Source organism: Microcaecilia unicolor, chromosome 13, assembly GCF_901765095.1.
Source record: "Microcaecilia unicolor chromosome 13, aMicUni1.1, whole genome shotgun sequence".
NCBI classification, from domain to species: domain Eukaryota; kingdom Metazoa; phylum Chordata; class Amphibia; order Gymnophiona; family Siphonopidae; genus Microcaecilia; species Microcaecilia unicolor.
This window is the reverse complement of record NC_044043.1, coordinates 1,714,375-1,735,547: the sequence shown is the minus strand read 5'-3', so window position 1 is coordinate 1,735,547 and position 21,173 is coordinate 1,714,375. Positions and strand designations below refer to the sequence as shown.

General features: G+C 49.3%; 1 protein-coding gene across 1 annotated transcript in view; it reads left to right on the top strand.

The window, feature by feature from the left end:
- Positions 1-3,839: 3,839 nt before the first annotated feature.
- LOC115456580 (solute carrier family 13 member 5-like) overlaps positions 3,840-21,173 on the top strand; it is an 87,268-nt gene continuing 69,934 nt past the window's right edge. Inside the window, exon 1 of the mRNA XM_030185757.1 lies at positions 3,840-4,123. Coding sequence (XP_030041617.1) covers positions 4,022-4,123 — 102 coding nt within the window. The 5' untranslated portion in view covers positions 3,840-4,021. The remainder of the gene's footprint in view (positions 4,124-21,173) is intronic.

The window sequence follows — 21,173 nt, the reverse complement described above, 5'->3', positions numbered from 1 at the left end:
TCTGACTTCGGTGCCGGGCAAAATGGTAGAGACTATTATAAAGAACAAAATTACAGAGTATATTCAAAAGCATGGATTAATGAGACAAAGTCAACATGGATTTAGTGAAGGGAAATCTTGTCTCACCAATCTACTACATTTCTTTGAAGAGGTGAACAAACATGTGGATAAGGTGAGCCAGTTGATATTGTGTATCTGGATTTTCAGAAGGCGTTTGACAAAGTACCTCATGAAAGACTCCAGAGGAAATTGGAGAGTCATGGGATAGGAGGTAGTGTCCTATTGTGGATTAAAAACTGGTTAAAAGATAGAAAACAGAGAGTAGGGTTAAATGGTCAGTATTCACAATGGAGAAGGGTAGTTAGTGGGGTTCCCCAGGGGTCTGTGCTGGGACCGCTGCTTGTTAACATATCTATAAATGACCTAAAGATGGGAGTAACTAGTGAGGTAATTAAATTTGCAGATGACACAAAGTTATTCAAAGTCGTTAAATCGCGGGAGGATTGTGAAAAATTACAACAGGACCTTACGAGACTGGGAGACTGGGCGTCTAAATGGCAGATGACGTTTAATGTAAGCAAGTGCAAAGTGATGCATGTGGAAAAGAGGAACCCAAATTATAGCTATGTCATGCAAGGTTCCATGTTAGGAGTCATGGACCAAGAAAGGGATCTAGGTGTCATCGTTGATGATACGTTGAAACCTTTTGCTCTGTGTGCTGCTGTGGCTAAGAAAGCAAATAGAATGTTAGGTATTATTAGGAAAGGAATGGAAAACAAAAATGAGGATGGTCTAATGCCTTTGTATCGCTGCATGGTGCGACCGCACCTCGAATATTGTGTTCAATTCTGGTCGCCGCATCTCAAAAAAGATATAGTGGAATTAGAAAAGGTGCAGAGAAGGGCGACGAAAATGATAAAGGGGATGGGACGACTCCCCTATGAAGAAAGGCTAAAGCGGTAAGGCTCTTCTGCTTGGAGAAAAGGCGGCTGAGAGGAGATATGATAGAGGTCTATAAAATAATGAGGGGAGTTGAACGGGTAGATGTGAAGCGTCTGTTTACGCTTTCCAAAAATACTAGGACTAGGGGGCATGTGGTGAAGCTACAATGTAGTAAATTTAAAACGAATCGGAGAAAATGTTTCGTCACTCAACGTGTAATTAAACTCTGGAATTCGTTGCCAGAGAATATGGTAAAGGTGGTTAGCTTAACGGAGTTTAAAAAAGGTTTGGCTGGCTTCCTAAAGGAAAAGTCCATAGACCATTACTACTACTACTATTTAGCATTTTTATAGCGCTACAAGGTGTACGCAGCGCTGCACAAACATAGAAGAAAGACAGACCCTGCTCAAAGAGCTTTCAATCTAATAGACAAAAAATAAAGTAAGCAAATCAAATTAATTAATGTGTACAGGAAGGAGGAGAGGAGGGTAGGTGGAGGCGAGTGGTTACAAGTGGTTACAAAGTCAAAAGCAATGTCAAAGAGGTGGGCTTTCAGTCTAGATTTAAAGGGGGGCAAGACGTAGGGGCTCAGGAAGTTTATGCCAGGCGTAGGGTGCAGCGAGACAGAAGGCGCAGCGAGACATAAGGCGCGAAGTTGGGAGTTGGCAGTAGTGGAGAAGGGAACAGAAAAGGATTTATCCATGGAGCAGAGTGCACGGGAAGGGGTGTAGGGAAGACCATTATTAAATGGACGGGGAAAATCCACTATTTCTGGGATAAGCAGTATAAAATGTTTTGTATTTTTTTGGGATCTTGCCAGGTATATGTGACCTGGATTGGCCAATGTTCGAAACAGGATGCTGGGCTTGATGGACCTTTGGTCTTTCCCAGTATGGCAATACTTACATACTGATGTATGTACTTTTTCAAGGAAGTCCCCTAAAAAATCAAAGGGTACATGAATTTACCAATCCTATCATTATTATATTTAACCTAGGCAAATTTAACTACAACATTTACCTAACATTTATCATCAGTCAGTCTGCCGACATGTTGCCAAATGTGGTCGAAATGATGTTGTCGTCTTTACCTCCATTGTGGATATCCTGAAGACCTGACCTACCTAGCACTGGCCATGAGACTTCCTCCAGAACCAGGTCTTACCTGTGAAGAGTCACATCCTGTCAAGGGCAACTGGCTATAAATATTTAATATAAGTGGAGACTAGAATATCTGTAGCTTGTTTTCTCATCTAGTGGTCACCATTTCTTCAGTTCACCCAACCTTGGTGTACATAAGATATTGTCTCTCTTCCTAGAAGAACATAGGGGCCCTTTTAATAAGCCGTGTAGGCGCCTACACGTGCCCAAAGCGTGTCAGTTTGGAGTTACCGGCCAGCTACCGTGAGGCCCAGGTGGTGATTTTATTTTTTACGTGTGTTTGCTATGTGCGCCGGAAAATAATTTTTATTTTCCTGTGTGTGGCGGAAACCGCACAGTAATTGTAATTCTATGCACGTAGATGATTACTGCACGGTTATTATATGAGACCTTACCGCTAAGTTAATGGCTGGCGGTAAGGTCTCCGACCCAAAATGGACGCGTGCCAATTTTTATTTTGCCGCACGTAGGGTTACCATATTTTGTCCTCTTAAAAAGAGGACACATGTCCTGCCTCTGTCCCGCCCACGCCCCACCCATTTTGCATCATTGCCCCGCCCCCTGTCACATATTCCCCTCCCCGGGGTCACATATTCCCCTCCCCTGCCCCCCCCGTCACCTCCCCTCCCCCGGGTCACATATTCCCCTGCCCCCCCCCCCCGTCACCGCCCCTCCCCCTTGTCACATATTCCCCTCCCATTACTTACTATCTACTGCCCTGGTGGTCTAGTGACCTCTTCGGGGCAGGAAAGAGCCCCCTCTTTCCTGCCCGGAGCGCTAGCTTGCCCTGCATCCTTCTCGGTTTCGGCTCGGGATTCAAAATGGCCGCTGAGAGTTGACGTCTCGCGAGGCCGCTTCATCTCTCAGCGGCCATTTTGAATCCCGAGCCGAGACTGAGAAGGATGCAGGGCAAGGGCAGGCAGCGCTCCGGGCAGGAAAGAGGGGGCTCTTTCCTGCCCCAAAGAGGTCACTAGACCACCAGGGCAGATAGTAAATAAGGGGAGGGGAGAAGAGACCCACGGCGCCACTCGCCTGCCTGCCCGTTTGTACAGAAATCCAGACAAACAGGCGGGCGGGCAAAATCCGCCCGGACGCCCCGGACATGTCCTCAAAAAGAGGACATGTCCGGGGAAATCCGGACATATGGTAACCTTAGCTGCATGTCCATTTTCTGCAAAATTTTTAAAAAGACCTTTTTTTACAGGCATGCTGAAAAATGGATCTGCGCGCGCCCAAAACACACGCCTACACTAGTGCAGCCCATTTTTTGGCGCACTTTAGTAAAAGGACCCCATAGAGAATCTCCTGTGAATAACTGCAGTTTGGAAGAACGGATTTGTATTTATTTTACTTTAAATAAGTTCCTCTAAGCCAGAGAACAGTTAACTGAAGAGAGAGAGAGAAAAAAAAGCTTTTAAAATTTTGCAACCCAGAGTTTCCTCAGCCAAATCATATTTGCTAAATATCACAATAGCACTGGGACAGACAACGTAGTCAACAATTTTCTCTGTGTTAACAGTGAAATTCTCCAGCTCAGCACTAACTTCCAGTTAACTGATGTGCAGTCTGCCCTTAACTGAATGCTGAGATTTTCTTTTTTTTTTTTTTTTCCCTCTTTTAACTCCTCCCTCTAATGTTGGGATTCCTAGGCTGGACTGTGGACTTGTCCTGGAGATGAAAAGAGCTCTGTGAATGATGAAGCTCTGATTTCAAAGAACACACGTTAAACACATCACATCAAATTAATGCCAGTGCTCTTACGGAGCTCTGAAGTCATGATGGTGTAGTTGGTTTTGGGGAGGGGAGGCAGTATTTAAAGCAACTTCACCAACAGGTTTCATCAACTTTCAACTTCTGGAAATCCTTTCTCTGCACGTCTGACCTTGCTTATTTCCTGCTAATCTCTGTTTCCACAGACGATGGCAACATGTGTGAAGAGTCTGCTGCGATTTAAGAGTTTTGTCATTCTCTTCCTGACCCCACTGCTGCTCTTACCTCTGCCTCTTGTTCTTCAGAGTAAGGTAAAAAGGACTTTTTCTCTGTGTTCTGAAGGAATGATGCTGTCTCGCTGTGTAATCTCCAGGAGAGTTTGTTGCAATTAGAAATTGCTGTGATTTATTTATTGTAATTATGTATTTATCCGTTTGTGACCCGCTGAGTGAAAAGGTACCAAAAATGGGGTTACAAATAACAGAGATAAAGGCTATAAAAGTTTGGAGGACAAATTTGGGCAAATTTTACTTTTGTGTACTATAGGGTCAGTAGAAAGGGACTGTACAAAATTTTATCCGTAACTTCCTATGTATTACAGAGATACAGATGTTTTAGGTTTGCTATTTTTCAAATGCGTTTTTTTGAAAAAAATGTACTTTTTAAAAAAAAACTGATAAACATTTCTCATTTTTTAAAGCTGTAATTAGTCCGTACCTGAGAGTGACATTTTGCAGGATTATGCAGTTGATATCCCTCTATCTTGTGGTATAAATAAGTCACAGATCCCACTTTTGGTACCTTTTCGCTCAGCGGGTCACATTTCTTTATTTATTTGGATTTAGCTCAAATCTTTTCTCAGTAGTAGTTCAAGGTGAGTGCCCTCTTCCAGGACAACTCACAATCTAACCCCCCCCCCCCCTCCCCAGTTTACTAAGCCGCTCAGCAATGCCAACACGGCCCATTCAAAGTGAATGAGCTGTGTCGTTATTAGTACACTGCAGCCACTAGCCCAGCTTACTGAACAGGGGGCTACGTTTTGTACCTGAGGCAATTTTAACAGAGACAGGACATGATGTTCATTTTTTGGTTCTAGTGGGTGGAGTGCTGGTCCAGTCTTTTTTTTCCCTGCTTCTTTGGGCTTTTGGCTCAATCAGAACCACCCTCTTCTGGAGATTCTATCCTCCACAAGCCAGGGATTTTTCACTCCTTTCCCATTTTAACCTGCACCCACCCCCACCCTCCCAGTTTAAAGCAGACATCTCACTGACAGTCCTTGGCTAAGGGTCACTAAGAATGCAGCTCATTCTAAAATCTGGCACAGGGTGAAAAGTAATGAATTCATAGTAACATTTTGAAGTGATACTGGGTGAGTGTCCCTCCTTAGCACATGGACTCCTGAAAAGGCACAAGACAGCAAAACATTTTTGTATAAACTCTTTTTTATTTATTTTATTGCATTTGTACCCACATTATCCCACCTATTTGCAGGCTCAATGTGGCTTACAGAGTGTTGTTATGACCAGTGGCGGTGTGAGGGCAGCTGACACCCGGGGCGGGTCGCCGCTGCGCACCCCCCCCCCCCCCGGGTGCAGTGCGACGCACCCTCTCCCCTCCTTAGTGCAAGCCCCCCCCCCGCGAGAACATACCTGGAAGGCGGTGAGGGGCGGGCGGGAGGGCCAATCCGGCGAGTGCACGCCGCTGGGGGGTGTCGGCGCTCGCTGGTTCCTTGCTCTCTCTGCCCCGGAACAGGAAGTAACCTGTTCCGGGGCAGAGAGAGCAAGGAACCAGCGAGGCGCCGACACCCCCAGCGGCGTGCACCCGGGGCGGACCGCCCCACCGCCCCCCCTTCCTACTCCACTGGTTATGACATAGTCATGACAGGATCTTGTATACAATCGGTATTAAGCAGAAGATGTATGAGGTATTAGAGAAGGAGGTGTTAGATATAGTGGTGTAAGAGGTGTATTTTGATACTTGGGTGGGTTGGGTGGTGATTTAAAACTTGAAATCTAGTAAGCTGATTCTGTGAAGGAGGTCAAGGATTTAACCTGGTTTATCATTACACCAGCACTGTACAGGGACACATAAGAGACTGTCCCTGCTCCAGAGAGCTTACAATTAGTCAAAACACACAGAACAAAAACCAGAGTGAAACTATGGTTCAGAAGAACCAAAGCAGGTGAGTTGTAGGTGATTAGTTTCAATATTAATTATTTAGTGGATGTGTGTGGGGAGAGTCGGTGGAGTAAATAGAATGTTAGGAATTATTAGGAACAGAATGGAGAATGAAAATGTTGTAATGCCTTTGTAGTGCTCCATGATGCGACCGCACCTTGAATACTGTATGCAATTCTGGTCACTGCATCTCAAAAAAGATTTAGCAGAATTAGGAAAGCAAAAAGAGAAGGGCGATGAAAATGATAACGGGGATGGGATGACTTCCCTATGAGGAAAGGCTAAAGTGGCTAGGGCTCTTCAGCTTGGAGAAGACAAGGCTGAAGGGAGATATGATAGAGGTCTATAAAATACTGAGTGAAATGGAATGGGTAGAGGTGAATCACAAGTGTATTCTTTCCAAACATACTAGGACTGGGGGCATAACAAACTGGAGAAAATATTTGTTCACTCAATGTGTAATTAAACTCTGGAATTCAATGCCAGAGAATGTGGTAAAAGCAGTTAGCCTACCAGGGTTTAAAAAAGGTTTGGATAATTTCCTAAAAGAAAAGTCCATAAGCTGTTATTAAGATGGATTTAGGAAAATCCACAGCTTATTTTTAAGATATGCAGCATAAAATCTGTTTTACTGTTCTGGGATCTTGCCAGGTACTTGTGACCTGCATTGGCCACTGATGGAAACAGGATACTGGGTAGAGAGTGACAGAGGGACAAAGTTTGTCCTCGTCCCGTCCCCGTTCCCATGGGTTCTGTCTCTGTCCCCATAGCGTCCCAATCTCCGTGAGCTCTGTTCTCATCTGCAGTAGCCTCAAACACTTATGATTTTATATTTAAATCTTTATTAAAGTATAAAAAGAAACAATATGCTGTGCAACTGTTTATAAATCACAAATAGAAAACAATAATAACAATGAGCAACTATAATAACCCTTCCCCCTCCAGCTCCCTACCTTTCCAACCCCAACAATAGCTGACTTCTATTCCCCAAGGAATTCTAATACACCCTGTAAAAATGTCCAGGGGTACAAAATACAATCTGTTCTGTATGCCCTAGCAGGGGAGAAATACGCCCTATGAAGCACTGTTATGATATTTTAATCTGTGGACGAATAAGAAGTCATCAACAATCTCAGGATTCAGTCTAGCTCTCCTGTCTTCCACAGTCCTTCCTGTAATAGAAGATGTCTTCTTAGCAGTGGCGTAGGAAGGGGGGGGGCAGTGGGGCGGTCCGCCCCAGGTACACGCCACTGGGGGGGTGTCGTCTCTGTTGGTTCCTTGCTCCCTCTGCCCCGGAACAGGTTACTTCCTGTTCCAGGGCAGAGAGAGCAAGGAACCAATGGCGCCGACGCAGCTCCCAGCGACGTGGACTCGGGGGCGGATCGGCCCTCCTGCCCGCCCCTCGCTTCTAGTAGTAACAATGCGCTCCGGGGGGGGGGGGGGCGCCGTGCTGCACCCGGGGGGGTGCGCAGCGGCGACCCGCTCCGGGTGTCAGCCGCCCTCGCTACGGCACTGCTTCTTAGAAGATTTACTGGTAACAGGATTGTACAGCATCCCCCATGCAAATTTTGCTAGTTGTGGCCAGCATTTTTGCTTGCTTTTCCAAAAAAAAAAAAAAAAAATCAAAACGTTGTTTGCATCACTCAAACATAAACAGTCCAATTCATTAACAGGCTTCAAAGTAGAAAATAACATGGGGACAAAGTTTGTCCCCATCACCACGACCTCTGTCCCCATCCTCGCCCCGTCCCCGCAGGCTCTGTCCCTGTCCCCATCCCCGTGGTTACTGCGCGTCCCCGTCCCATTCTTTAATACTGGGTTTGATGGACCTTCGTTCTGTCTCAGTATGGCAATGTTCTTCTGTTAATTTTATTCAAAGTACTAAATATCAATAGAGGATGAAGGAGACTCGAATACCACAGCTCACAAAACTCCTTCAAAATATGTAGCTCACAATACAGAAAACATTTAGTGGCAGAATACAAAAGGGCGAGTTCACTTCGCAGGCATAAAAAAAAACCCCTTGAAAAATATTTGTTAAAACTCCAGTGGTTTCAGCAAAAGATGTGATTTAAACGTGAAAAAGGAAACTTAGCTTTAAACATGTGCAACTCTGCTTCCACTTAAAACACACGCCGACTAAGGCCAGAGTTTTGCCGAACAGCTGTGTCAAGGTGGAAATGCAATGTCTAAAAAACATGAAAACCAAAGTGCTCAATTCAAACTATGAAACATCCAAATAATCATACAAAACCTTCCATGAATCGCTCTCTGCTTTAGATTGATGAAAATATGAAGTACTAGTAAAAAAGGCCTGTTTCTGTAGGCAAGGAAACGGGCCTTAGGCAGGCAATTCCCCCCCCTTCCGCGAACCTGTCGTTCCCCCCCCCCCCCGTGCCAGCGAAAACCGCCGCCACCACCGCCGCCGTTGTTGTGCTACCTTCCCTTCCCGTAGATTCCTCAATCATCTTCTTTGAAAGTTTAACTCCGTGCGTCTGACGTCAGATGCACGGAGTTAAACTTTCTGAGAAGATGATTAAGGAACCCACCCGAAGGTAGTGCACAACAGCGGCGGGAGGGGGGTGCGGTTTTCGGCGTTCCGGGGGGGGGATCGACAGGTTCGCGGGAGGGGGTGGGTTTCGAGGGGGCCGTAGCGCGGGGGGGTGACAGCTGATTCCGAGGCAGTAGGAGGAGTAGGGAAACAGCTGTGTTGACGTCAGTGACGTCCGTGCATGTCTGCCTCGCAGACCACTTGCAGCCAGGGAGCCACGGTCCCAAGCATAGAACGTTGGAGGTGAGAATTATTATATAGGACTCGCCAGCGGAATCTTGTTACTTGTTGGGATTCTGGAATGTTGCTACTGTTTGGGATTCTGCCAGGTACTTGTGACCTGGTCTGACCCAGTATGGCTATTCTTATGTTCTAAGAGCAGAACGACTGCAGGGTGCGTGGGGGTGCCCAGCGGTAGTGCTACCCGTGTGGCAGCCCTACCGCCCTTTAGTAAAAGGACCCCTCGATGTGCTTATTTAACTGATCGGTTGACTGAATATCACCACTAATCAGTTAAGTGCCGGCTCCACCCAAGCTCTGCCCCCGGACCACCCTGGCACTAACCAGACAGTGCCGCGGCGGTCAGAGCTGATAATCAGTACCACTGCCTGGTTAAGTACCACTGAATATTGGCAGCCGGCCCACTCACTGTGGTTTAAGCAGGCAAGAGCCTGTTCCACCCACTTAAACCACGTTAAATATCTACTTGAGAATATTTCAAATGTGTTAGGGTGAACACGTAGTTCAAAAAGAAAAGAATAAGCCAGTCCTAGTTTAATACGTATACCCCATTTGCAAGCCAATTTTTGAGAACAAAATTAGAAACACACAACTCCATGTAGACCTTTGGACGAAAACAAGATTGACAACGTGACCAGGACTGGCAGCAACATGGAAGCTTTGGAGTGCTTCCAGTTTGCATGGGAAGACTCTCACCCCATGCATTATCCTTTTTTTCCTACTCACCACTCTGCACCGTCTATTATCTGTATGTATAGAATGCTTGTACGTTTGGGAAGCTTGCCAGGTGCCCTTGGCCTGGATTGGCCGCTGTCATGGACAGGATGCTGGGCTCGATGGACCCTTGGTCTTTTCCCAGTGTGGCATTACTTATGTACTTATGTCCTCTACTTGGCTCACTTTTATTACATAGAGCAGTGATTTAACCTATTGTGATGTCATAGTGGCTCATTCCACCAATAAGAGCCAACCTCATTAGTGATGTCACAATGGCTTGATTGTATAGAATGCTTGTACGTTTGGGAAGCTTGCCAGGTGCCATTGGCCTGGATTGGCCGCTGTCGTGGACGGGATGCTGGGCTCGATGGACCTTTGGTCTTTTCCTAGTGTGGCATTACTTATGTACTTATCTCTCCTCACATCCCCAATCTACACCCTGTACAATCCCATACACACCTCCTGCTCCCCTCTCTCCAGCTATATCGATTCTGTACTATTGCAATCTGGCTTGTGCAGGTTTTCTGGAAGGGTGGGCTGTAAATTATGGCATTTCAAGACAGTAGGGATGTGCACAGTGAAAACGTTTTAAGTTCATTCTTAGATTTGTATAATATTTTCCAGATTTTTGGGGTGGGTTTTTTTTTTTGGTTCATTTCATATATTTGAATTTTTTAGCACACATTAGAAACATGTAACATTTGCAGATCAATTTGTAGGGCAATGTGCATAAAATTGACAGCGCATACTAAACATTTTACAGTAGCCCAATAATTACAATTAGAAAATGAGAAAAGGTTCAAAGAAGAGCGACCAAAATGATCAAGGGGATGGAACTCCTCTCGTATGAGGAAAGGCTAAAGAGGTTGGGACTCTTCAGCTTGGAAAAGAGACGGATGAGGGGAGATATCATTGAGGTCTAAAAAATCTTAAGTGGTGTAGAACAAGTAGAAGTAAATTGATTTTTTACTCGTTCCAAAAGTACAAAGACTAGAGGACACTTGAGGAAGTTATATGGAAATACTTTTAAAACAAATAGGAGGAAATATTTTTTCACTCAATAAATAGTTAAGCTCTGGAACTCTTTGCCGGAGGATGTGGTAACAGCGGTTAGTGTATCTGGGTTTAAAAAAAGGTTTGGACAAATTCCTGGAAGAAAAGTCTATTGTCTGGGATCGGTGCTGGGGCCGATTCTGTTCAATATATTTGTGAGTGACATTGCCGAAGGGTTAGAAGGTAAAGTTTGCCTATTTGTGGATGATACTAAGATTTGTAACAGAGTGGACACCCGGGAGGGAGTGGAAAACATGAAAAAGGATCTGAGGACGCTAGAAGAATGGTCTAAGTTTTGGCAATTAAAATTCAATGCGAAGAAATGCAAAGTGATGCACTTAGGGAATAGAAATCCACGGGAGACGTATGTGTTAGGTTGGGAGAGTCTGATAGGTACGGGCGGAGAGAGGGATCTTGGGGTGATAGTATCTGAGGATTTGAAGGCGACGAAACAGTGTGACAAGGCGGTGGCCGTAGCTAGAAGGTTGTTAGGCTGTATAGAGAGAGGTGTGACCAGCAGAAGAAAGGGGGTGTTGATGCCCCTGTATAAGTCGTTGGTGAGGCCCCACCTGGAGTATTGTGTTCAGTTTTGGAGGCCGTATCTTGTTAAGGATGTAAAAAGAATTGAAGCGGTGCAAAGAAAAGCTACGAGAATGGTATGAGATTTGCGTTACAAGACGTATGAGGAGAGACTTGCTGAACTAAACATGTATACTCTGGAGGAAAGGAGAAACAGGGGTGATATGATACAGACGTTCAAATATTTGAAAGGTATTAATCTGCAAACTAATCTCTTCCGGAGATGGGAAGATGGTAGAACGAGAGGACATGAAATGAGATTGAAGGGGGGCAGACTCAAGAAAAATGTCAGGAAGTATTTTTTCACGGAGAGAGTAGTGGATGCTTGGAATGCCCTCCCACGGAAGGTGGTGGAAATGAAAACGGTAACGGAATTCAAACATGTGTGGGATAAGCATAAAGGAATCCTGTGCCGAAGGAATGGATCCTCAGGAGCTTAGTCAAGATCGGGAGGCGGGGCTGGTGGTTGGGAGGCGGGGATAGTGCTGGGCAGACTTATACGGTCTGTGCCAGAGCCGGTGGTGGGAAGTGGGACTGGTGGTTGGGAGGCAGGGATAGTGCTGGGCAGACTTATACGGTCTGTGCCAGAGCCGGTGGTTGGGAGGCGGGGCTGGTGGTTGGGAGGCGGGGATAGTGCTGGGCAGACTTATACGGTCTGTGCCCTGAAGAGCACAGGTACAAATCAAAGTAGGGTATACACAAAAAGCAGCAAATATTAGTTATCTTGTTGGGCAGACTGGATGGACCGTGCAGGTCTTTTTCTGCCGTCATCTACTATGTTACTTTGTCTGCTATTGAGACGGACATGGAAAGCAACTGTTTGCCCTGGGATTTGTAGTATGGAGTATTGCCACGATTTGGGTTTCTGCCAGGTACTTGTGACCTCTCTTGGCCACTGTTTGGGGTAAAATGGACGAATTTTCTATTTTTCCTATTAATAGCCACTTGCTAATTTTCCAAGTGAGGCTCTACCGCCACCCAGTAGCGTAGCCAGAGTTTAATTTTTAGATGGGCCTGGAGGTGGGCTGGGTGGGCACAGGCCTCACATTTCCTCTTCACCCACTACCACCCCCCCCCCCCACCTGCTCGCCTGCCCACCATCGCATTTCCTCTCCACCTGCTACCCCCCCCCCCCCCCACCGCGACAGCCCCCTGCACACGGTCAGTTCTGGTCATTTTTACTGACCTGAAGCGCCGTTCTCCCTCCAGCACCGGCGATTCCCATAGCCAGCCTTCTGCCAGCGCGCGTCGTCGGAGCCTCTTCTCAGGCACGTCCCGCCTACTCTGAAACTTCCTGTTTTCCGCAAAGGTGGGACGCAGGAAGTTGCAGAGTAGGCGGGACGCGCCTGAGAAGAGGCCCCGAGGAATCGTGCTGGCAGAAGGCTGGCTATGGGAATTGCCGGTGCTGGAGGGAGAATGGCGCTTCAGGGAAGTAAAAGTGAGCAGACCACGCGGACGGGGAGAGTGGGCAGAAGGGGCTAGGCGGGCCTGGAGCAAAAGTGGCTGGGCCTGGGCCCGTCCAGGCCCACCCGTAGCTATGTCCCTGCCGCCACCTATTTTGTACACAGTAAAAATGACCTTAATGCATGGGAACGACCCACGTAAGGGTGCGGTAAGGCCACGTTTACCACTGTTTGGTAAAAGGGCCCCTCAGTTTATAGAACATAAGAGTAAGCCATACTAGGTCAGAACAAATGGTCCATCTAGCCCAGTGTCCTGTTTTGCAAATATTTTCTACTGCGTGTTATGGACATGCGTCAAAAATGAAATTAGAGCCTGGGGCACGTGGTAGCCGTGCGGTAGTTCCAATTTGACGCCTGTTGGACGCGCGTAAAGGGCTCCTAAATTAGCTATATAAAACTAAAAAAAAAAACCCTGCTCAGGGTCTTCTATGCATAAAGTAATCCCCCATCGATAGCATCATTCAGCTAATACTTTCTATGTGGGAGGGAAATCTGAATTCTCTATAGGACTAGACAGAATGTCAATGCAAATCTTGTATCTCCAGTTCTGTAAGACACATTCCATATTCTTCACCAATGGAGGAATTCCCCTTACAATTCACCATACAAAACAAATAAATAATAATAATCACATCGGGATGTCATCTCGACAACAGCACACATCCCTCCACTGTCAAAAATTGTGAAAGGATACAAAAACCTGTAAAACGGACTTAGGCCCTACAGAACAAACTTAACACACCGTAACAGTCTTTTCTCCGAGGACAAGCAGGCTGCTTGTTCTCACGACTGGGTTGACGTCCGCGGCAGCCCCCACCAACCGGAAAAAGCTTCGCGGGACGGTCGGCACGCAGGGCACGCCCACCGCGCATGCGCGGCCGTCTTCCCGCCCGTGCGCGACCGCTCCCGCCAGTTACTTTTTTCCCGCGACTGAGAGAGTCGTGTTTTTGCAACTCTCTCGTTTCAGCCGCCGGAATTTTCGACCGCGTTTACGCGGGTCGTCGCTCTTGGCCCTTTTGGCCTCTTCTTCTTTCAGTTTTCGTTTGTTATCCAAAAAAAAAAAAAAAAAAAAAAAAAAGAATTTTGCGCGTGTGGAGCACGCGCTCCTCCTTTTTCCCTCGCTTTCTAGCGGGGACGCCTCGTTGCGGCCTAGTGGCCGCTCGGTCGGTTTCAATTTTCGTGGTGTGATTTTAGCCACCATTGCCGACTTTGACTTCGCCGACGCGATTTTTTCCGTCGATGTCCTCGAAGGTCCCGAGTGGATTTAAAAAGTGTGGTCGCTGCGGCCGGCCGATCTCGCAGACCGACACCCACGCTTGGTGCCTCCAGTGCCTCGGGCCGGAGCACAATCTCAAGTCGTGTGCTTTGTGTCTCGGTCTCCGGAAACGGACTCAGGTTGCGAGGCAAGTTCTGCGGGACCGTCTTTTTGGAACTTGCGCCGGCCCCTCGACGTCGACCTCGACGGCATCGGTATCGAAGGCCGGTTCTTCGGTACCGGTATCGATGCCCGAGACATCGGCACCGATGGCAGCGACCCCAGGAGAACAGGTCCCGTCGGCCCGCCGGTCCGCCGGCGAGAGTGGGGTAGAGAGACCGCGTGGGCAGTCGGCCCCGGTCACTCCCTCAACTCGTGAGCCACGGGACCGAACCCTGTCGGACCCGGTGCCTCGAGACCGAGGGGGATCGACCTCCTCCTCCTCCATGCCCTCCGGCACCGGTGACGTGCACCGGAAGAAGGACAAGAAGCGCCGTCACCGGGAGCCCTCGGTGCCTGAGGAGGTGTCGACGCCGAAGCGTCATCACAGAGAGGAGAGATCTCCGTCGGTGGTGGAGGTACCGACGCGTCGGGGTTCCGGCACCTCGGTGCCGTCTCCTGGCCCCCAGCAGCTTCTGGCACCGACACCCTTGCCGGCCCCACCGCCTTTCTCGGCAGCGGGCCTGGACGAGTGCCTCAGAGCCATCCTTCCGGGGCTCCTGGAAGGGCTGATGCGCCAGGCTGTGCCGGCGCCGGGGGTGCTTGCGCCCTCGGCGCCGATGACTGTGGCGCCGGCGAGCTCTAGCCCGGCGCCGGGGCAGTCGACACCGCCGCCGCTTGCGGTGCCGGTCTCGACAGCCACGCAGGTGGAGTCCCCGTCGACGTCGATGGAGGGAGCTCCGTCCCCGCCGGCGCGGGAGTCCACCGCTCGACGACACCGAGGCCTCGGTGCCTCGACGTCGAGCCGGGCCCGGTACCGGACTCAGCTACATGAGCTAATGTCCGATACCGAGGATGAGGACTCGTGGGGGGAAGAGGAGGACCCGAGATATTTCTCCTCAGAGGAGTCTACGGGCCTTCCCTCGGACCCCACGCCGTCACCGGAGAGGAAGCTCTCACCTCCTGAGAGTCTCTCCTTTGCCTCCTTTGTGCGGGATATGTCTATAAGCATTCCCTTTCCCGTGGTCTCTGTGGAAGAGCCGAGGGCCGAGATGCTCGAGGTCCTCGACTATCCATCACCACCTAGAGAGTCCTCCACGGTACCGCTGCACAATGTCCTGAAGGAGACGCTGCTCCGGAACTGGGTGCGACCATTAACTAATCCCACCATTCCCAAGAAAGCAGAGTCCCAGTACAGGATCCACTCTGACCCAGAGCTCATGCGGCCCCAGTTGCCCCATGACTCAGCGGTCGTGGATTCTGCTCTCAAGAGGGCACGGAGTTCGAGGGATACCGCCTCGGCGCCCCCGGGGCGGGAGTCTCGCACTCTGGACTCATTTGGGAGGAAGGCCTACCAGTCCTCCATGCTCGTGACCCGCATCCAATCGTACCTGCTCTATATGAGCATCCACATGCGGACCAATGTGCAACAGCTGGCGGACCTGGTCGATAAGCTCCCGCCGGAGCAGTCCAGGCCTTATCAGGAGGTGGTCAGGCAGCTGAAGGCGTGCAGAAAGTTCCTGTCCAGGGGGATTTTTGACACCTGTGACGTGGCATCTCGTGCTGCGGCCCAAGGTATAGTGATGCGCAGGCTCTCATGGCTGCGTGCCTCTGACCTGGACAACCGCACCCAGCAGAGACTGGCCGACGTCCCTTGCCGGGGGGATAACATTTTCGGTGAGAAGGTCGAGCAGATGGTGGACCAACTGCATCAGCGGGAAACCGCTCTCGACAAGCTCTCCCACCGGGCGCCTTCAGCACCCGCCCCCACGGGTGGGCGTTTTTCCCGGGCACGGCAGGCTGCACCCTATTCTTTTGCAAAGCGTAGGTACAACCAGCCGGCCCGAAGGCCTCGTCAGGCACAGGGACAGCCCCAGCGCGCTCGTTCTCGTCAACAGCGTGCGCCTAAGCAGCCCCCTGCGCCTCCACAGCAAAAGCCGGGGACGGGCTTTTGACTGGATCCACGGGAACATAGCCGCCCTACAAGTGTCCGTACCGGACGATCTGCCGGTCGGAGGGAGGTTAAAATTTTTTCACCAAAGGTGGCCTCTCATAACCTCCGACCAGTGGGTTCTCCAAATAGTGCGGTGCGGATACGCCCTGAATTTGGCCTCCCTGCCTCCAAATTGTCCTCCAGGAGCTCAGTCTTTCAGCTCCCATCACAAGCAGGTACTTGCAGAGGAACTCTCCGCCCTTCTCAGCGCCAATGCGGTCGAGCCCGTACCACCCGGGCAGGAAGGGCAGGGATTCTATTCCAGGTACTTCCTTGTGGAAAAGAAAACAGGGGGGATGCGTCCCATCCTAGACCTGAGAGGCCTGAACAAATTCCTGGTCAAAGAAAAGTTCAGGATGCTTTCCTTGGGCACCCTTCTGCCAATGATTCAGAAAAACGATTGGCTATGTTCCCTGGATTTAAAGGACGCATACACTCACATCCCGATACTGCCAGCTCACAGACAGTATCTCAGATTCCGCCTGGGCGCACGGCACTTTCAGTATTGTGTGCTGCCCTTTGGGCTCGCCTCTGCCCCACGAGTGTTTACAAAGTGCCTCGTGGTGGTAGCGGCCTACCTACGCAAGCTGGGAGTGCACGTGTTCCCATATCTCGACGATTGGCTGGTCAAGAACACCTCGGAGGCAGGAGCCCTCCGGTCCATGCAGTGCACTATTCAACTTCTGGAGCTGCTGGGGTTTGTGATAAATTACCCAAAGTCCCATCTCCAGCCAACTCAGTCTCTGGAATTCATAGGAGCGCTGCTGAATTCCCAGACGGCTCAGGCCTACCTTCCCGAAGCGAGGGCCACCAATCTCTTGGCCCTGGCTTCGCAGACCAGAGCGTCTCAGCAGATCACAGCTCGGCAGATGTTGAGACTTCTGGGTCATATGGCCTCCACAGTTCATGTGACTCCCATGGCTCGTCTTCACATGAGATCTGCTCAATGGACCCTAGCTTCCCAGTGGTTCCAAGCCACCGGGAATCTAGAAGATGTCATCCGCCTCTCCACCAGTTGTCGCACTTCACTGCTCTGGTGGACCATCCGGACCAATTTGACCCTGGGACGTCCATTCCAAGTTCCGCAGCCCACGAAAGTGCTGACGACGGATGCATCTCGCCTGGGGTGGGGAGCCCATGTCGATGGGCTCCACACTCAGGGTCTGTGGTCCCTCCAGGAAAAGGATCTGCAGATCAACCTCCTGGAGCTCCGAGCGATCTGGAACGCACTGAAGGCTTTCAGAGATCGGCTGTCCTGTCAAATTATCCAAATTCGGACAGACAATCAGGTTGCAATGTATTACGTCAACAAGCAGGGGGGCACCGGATCTCGCCCCCTGTGCCAGGAGGCCGTCGGGATGTGGCGTTGGGCGTGTCGGTTCGGCATGCTCCTCCAAGCCACATACCTGGCAGGCGTAAACAACAGTCTGGCCGACAGACTGAGCAGAGTCATGCAACCGCACGAGTGGTCGCTCCATGCCAGAGTGGTACGCAAGATCTTCCGAGCGTGGGGCACCCCCTCGGTGGACCTTTTCGCCTCTCAGACCAACCACAAGCTGCCTCTGTTCTGTTCCAGACTTCAGGCACACGGCAGGCTAGCGTCGGATGCCTTTCTCCTCCATTGGGGGACCGGCCTCCTGTATGCTTATCCTCCCATACCTTTGGTGGGGAAGACCTTACTGAAGCTCAAGCAAGACCGCGGCACCATGATTCTGATAGCGCCCTTTTGGCCCCGTCAGATCTGGTTCCCTCTTCTTCTGGAGTTGTCCTCCGAAGAACCATGGAGATTGGAGTGTTTTCCGACTCTCATTTCGCAGAACGACGGAGCGTTGCTGCACCCCAACCTTCAGTCTCTGGCTCTCACGGCCTGGATGTTGAGGGCGTAGACTTCACTGCGTTGGGTCTGTCTGAGGGTGTCTCCCGGGTCTTGCTTGCCTCTAGGAAGGATTCCACTAAAAGAGTTACTTTTTCAAGTGGAGGAGGTTTGTCGTGTGGTGTGAGAGCATGGCCCTAGAACCTCGTTCTTGCCCTGCACAGAACCTGCTTGAATACCTTCTGCACTTATCAGAGTCTGGCCTCAAGACCAACTCAGTAAGGAATCACCTTAGTGCGATTAGTGCTTACCATTATCGTGTGGAAGGTAAAGCCATCTCTGGAGAGCCTTTAGTCGTTCGATTCATGAGAGGCTTGCTTTTGTCAAAGCCCCCTATCAAGCCTCCTACTGTGTCATGGGATCTCAACGTCGTCCTCACCCAGCTGATGAAACCTCCTTTTGAGCCACTGAATACCTGCCATCTGAAGTACTTGACCTGGAAGGTCATTTTCCTGGTGGCAGTTACTTCCGCTCGTAGGGTCAGTGAGCTTCAAGCCCTAGTAGCTCATGCTCCATATACCAAATTTCATCACAACAGAGTAGTGCTCCGCACTCACCCAAAGTTCCTGCCGAAGGTGGTGTCGGAGTTCCATCTTAACCAGTCAATTGTCTTGCCAACATTCTTCCCCAGGCCGCATACCCGCCCTGCTGAACGTCAGTTGCACACATTGGACTGCAAGAGAGCATTGGCCTTCTACTTGGAGCGGACACAGCCCCACAGACAGTCCGCCCAATTGTTTATTTCTTTCGACCCTAACAGGCTAGGGGTCGCTGTCGGGAAACGCACCATCTCTAATTGGCTAGCAGATTGCATTTCCTTCACTTACGCCCAGGCTGGGCTGACTCTTGAGGGTCATGTCACGGCTCATAGTGTCAGAGCCATGGCAGCGTCGGTGGCCCACTTGAAGTCAGCCACTATTGAAGAGATCTGCAAGGCTGCGACGTGGTCATCTGTCCACACATTCACATCTCATTACTGCCTCCAGCAGGATACCCGACGCGACAGTCGGTTCGGGCAGTCGGTGCTGCAGAATCTGTTTGGGGTGTAAATCCAACTCCACCCTCCAGGACCCGAATTTATTCTGGTCAGGCTGCACTCTCAGTTAGTTGTTCTTCGTAGGTCAATTTCTGTTGTACCCTCGCCGTTGCGAGGTTCAATTGACCTGGGTTATTGTTTTGAGTGAGCCTGAGAGCTAGGGATACCCCAGTCGTGAGAACAAGCAGCCTGCTTGTCCTCGGAGAAAGGGTATGATACATACCTGTAGCAGTTGTTCTCCGAGGACAGCAGGCTGATTGTTCTCACCTTCCCTCCCTCCTCCCCTTTGGAGTTGTGTTTCATACTTTATTGCTTGTCATTCAACTGGCGGGAGCGGTCGCGCACGGGCGGGAAGACGGCCGCGCATGCGCGGTGGGCGTGCCCTGCGTGCCGACCGTCCCGCGAAGCTTTTTCCGGTTGGTGGGGGCTGCCGCGGACGTCAACCCAGTCGTGAGAACAATCAGCCTGCTGTCCTCGGAGAACAACTGCTACAGGTATGTATCATACCCTAACTCCCAGGACTCAAACCCCCAGATTCTATATATGGCGACTGAAGTTGTGCACACAACTTAATTGTTTAACACGCCAATCAGTGCCGATAATTGGCCACTAACAAGCAATTATCAACACTAATTGGCACTAATTAGAATTTACACATGCAACTTTATAAGCGCATTCTGTAAAGTGGTGCATGTAAATTCTAATGTGTAGATCTCAAAAGGGGGTGTGGCCATGGGTGGGTCGTGGGTATTCCTAAAAATTACGTGTACTGTTATAGAATATGCCCGATCTGTGCCTAAATTCGGCGCAGGAATTTTGTACCAGGTTTTACTTGGCATAAATTGTCATGCCTAAATTTTAGTCACATAAATGGGCACTACGTGCATTCTATAAACTGCGCCTAACTTTAGGCAAGGTTTATAGAATAGCACTGTGAGACCCCGGGCGATGGTTATTATGGGGATGGCCCTCAAAATAACTCAGCCAGATAAGGTATATAAAGGAGAAAGTAAATGGTTTTATTCACCTGAGCCTGAATTAGTAATAGTCTTGAGTAGGCCTCTGGTTTGCAGGCCAAGCAGTTTGTGGCTCGTGGGGCGGCCCTGCCCCAAACACAGCCTGTGAACTCTCAGGTCTTCTGAAACTGAGGTCTGGCTCCAGGCAGACCTCAGCAAGGCTTGCAAGTTTTAACAAAACAAAGTTGGCCCAAGCTAGTTAGAGAGGGACTTTTCTTAAGGGTGAGGGGCAGTGTTCTATAAACCCTGTCACAAGCACTAAGCACATTTTTTTCGCTGCTGTTTTTTTGGGCACCATATATAGAATCTGGTCCAAACTGCCTAAGAAAAGACCTCACTGGGTCCTAGAGCACCAATACACCTGCTACTGGGAAACTAGATCTATCTGAATTAGTACTGATCCCTACTCAAGAACTTATGTACATGCTAGCAGAACCCTTTACCTCAGCCACACAGGAAAAACAAGGATGGACCCTCGCCTAATGCAAAATAGGGGACCAGAAATTAGAAATAGAAATATGCAGATGAAAACTGATATGGAAACCCCCAAGAAAGCCAGACTCTATAAGAAGTGTAATGTTAGAAAAAGAGAAACAGAAATGCATTTCCTGCTGTATTCTGCAAAAATGCACAAATGTAAAAGATGTAGATTTCCCAAAGCTGACACATTCCAATCTCTCTAAATGTTTTTTTTTTTCTTTTCTACCTTTGTTATCAGACCCCCCACCCCCCACCCCAGTTTACTAAGCTGTGCTAGCAGCTTCCATGTGCTAATGCTGACACAGCCCATTCATTTTGAATGGGCTGTGTCGACATTACTGCAGCTTATTAAACGGGGGGGGGGGGGGGGAGAATGTGTTATTTTTCTAATTGTATTTGTTCCATTTTCTCTCTTCTTGTATTGATCTTCTCTCACTTCTTGCTTTTTCCTTTATTTCTCTGCTCTGCTGGATTTGCACAAGACTGTAGGGTTACCTCAGACCCGATCTGACTCTTTATGTACAATCTTCTCCCTCATTGGCAGCAAGAGAGGCAGTTGAGGGGGGGGGGGGGGGAAGTTATCAAGCTGTGTGAGGGTAATGACCTGCATTATTTGCCCCTTAATGTGACATAAAGGGCACTAACGCAGGTTGTCTTGCCTTCATGCAACAATATTTAAGTCATTGCAAATTATATAATAATGAGATACAAAACCTGCATATGCATATAAAGCAGCTCATTACTATGCAAATGCTATAATGCAACTTT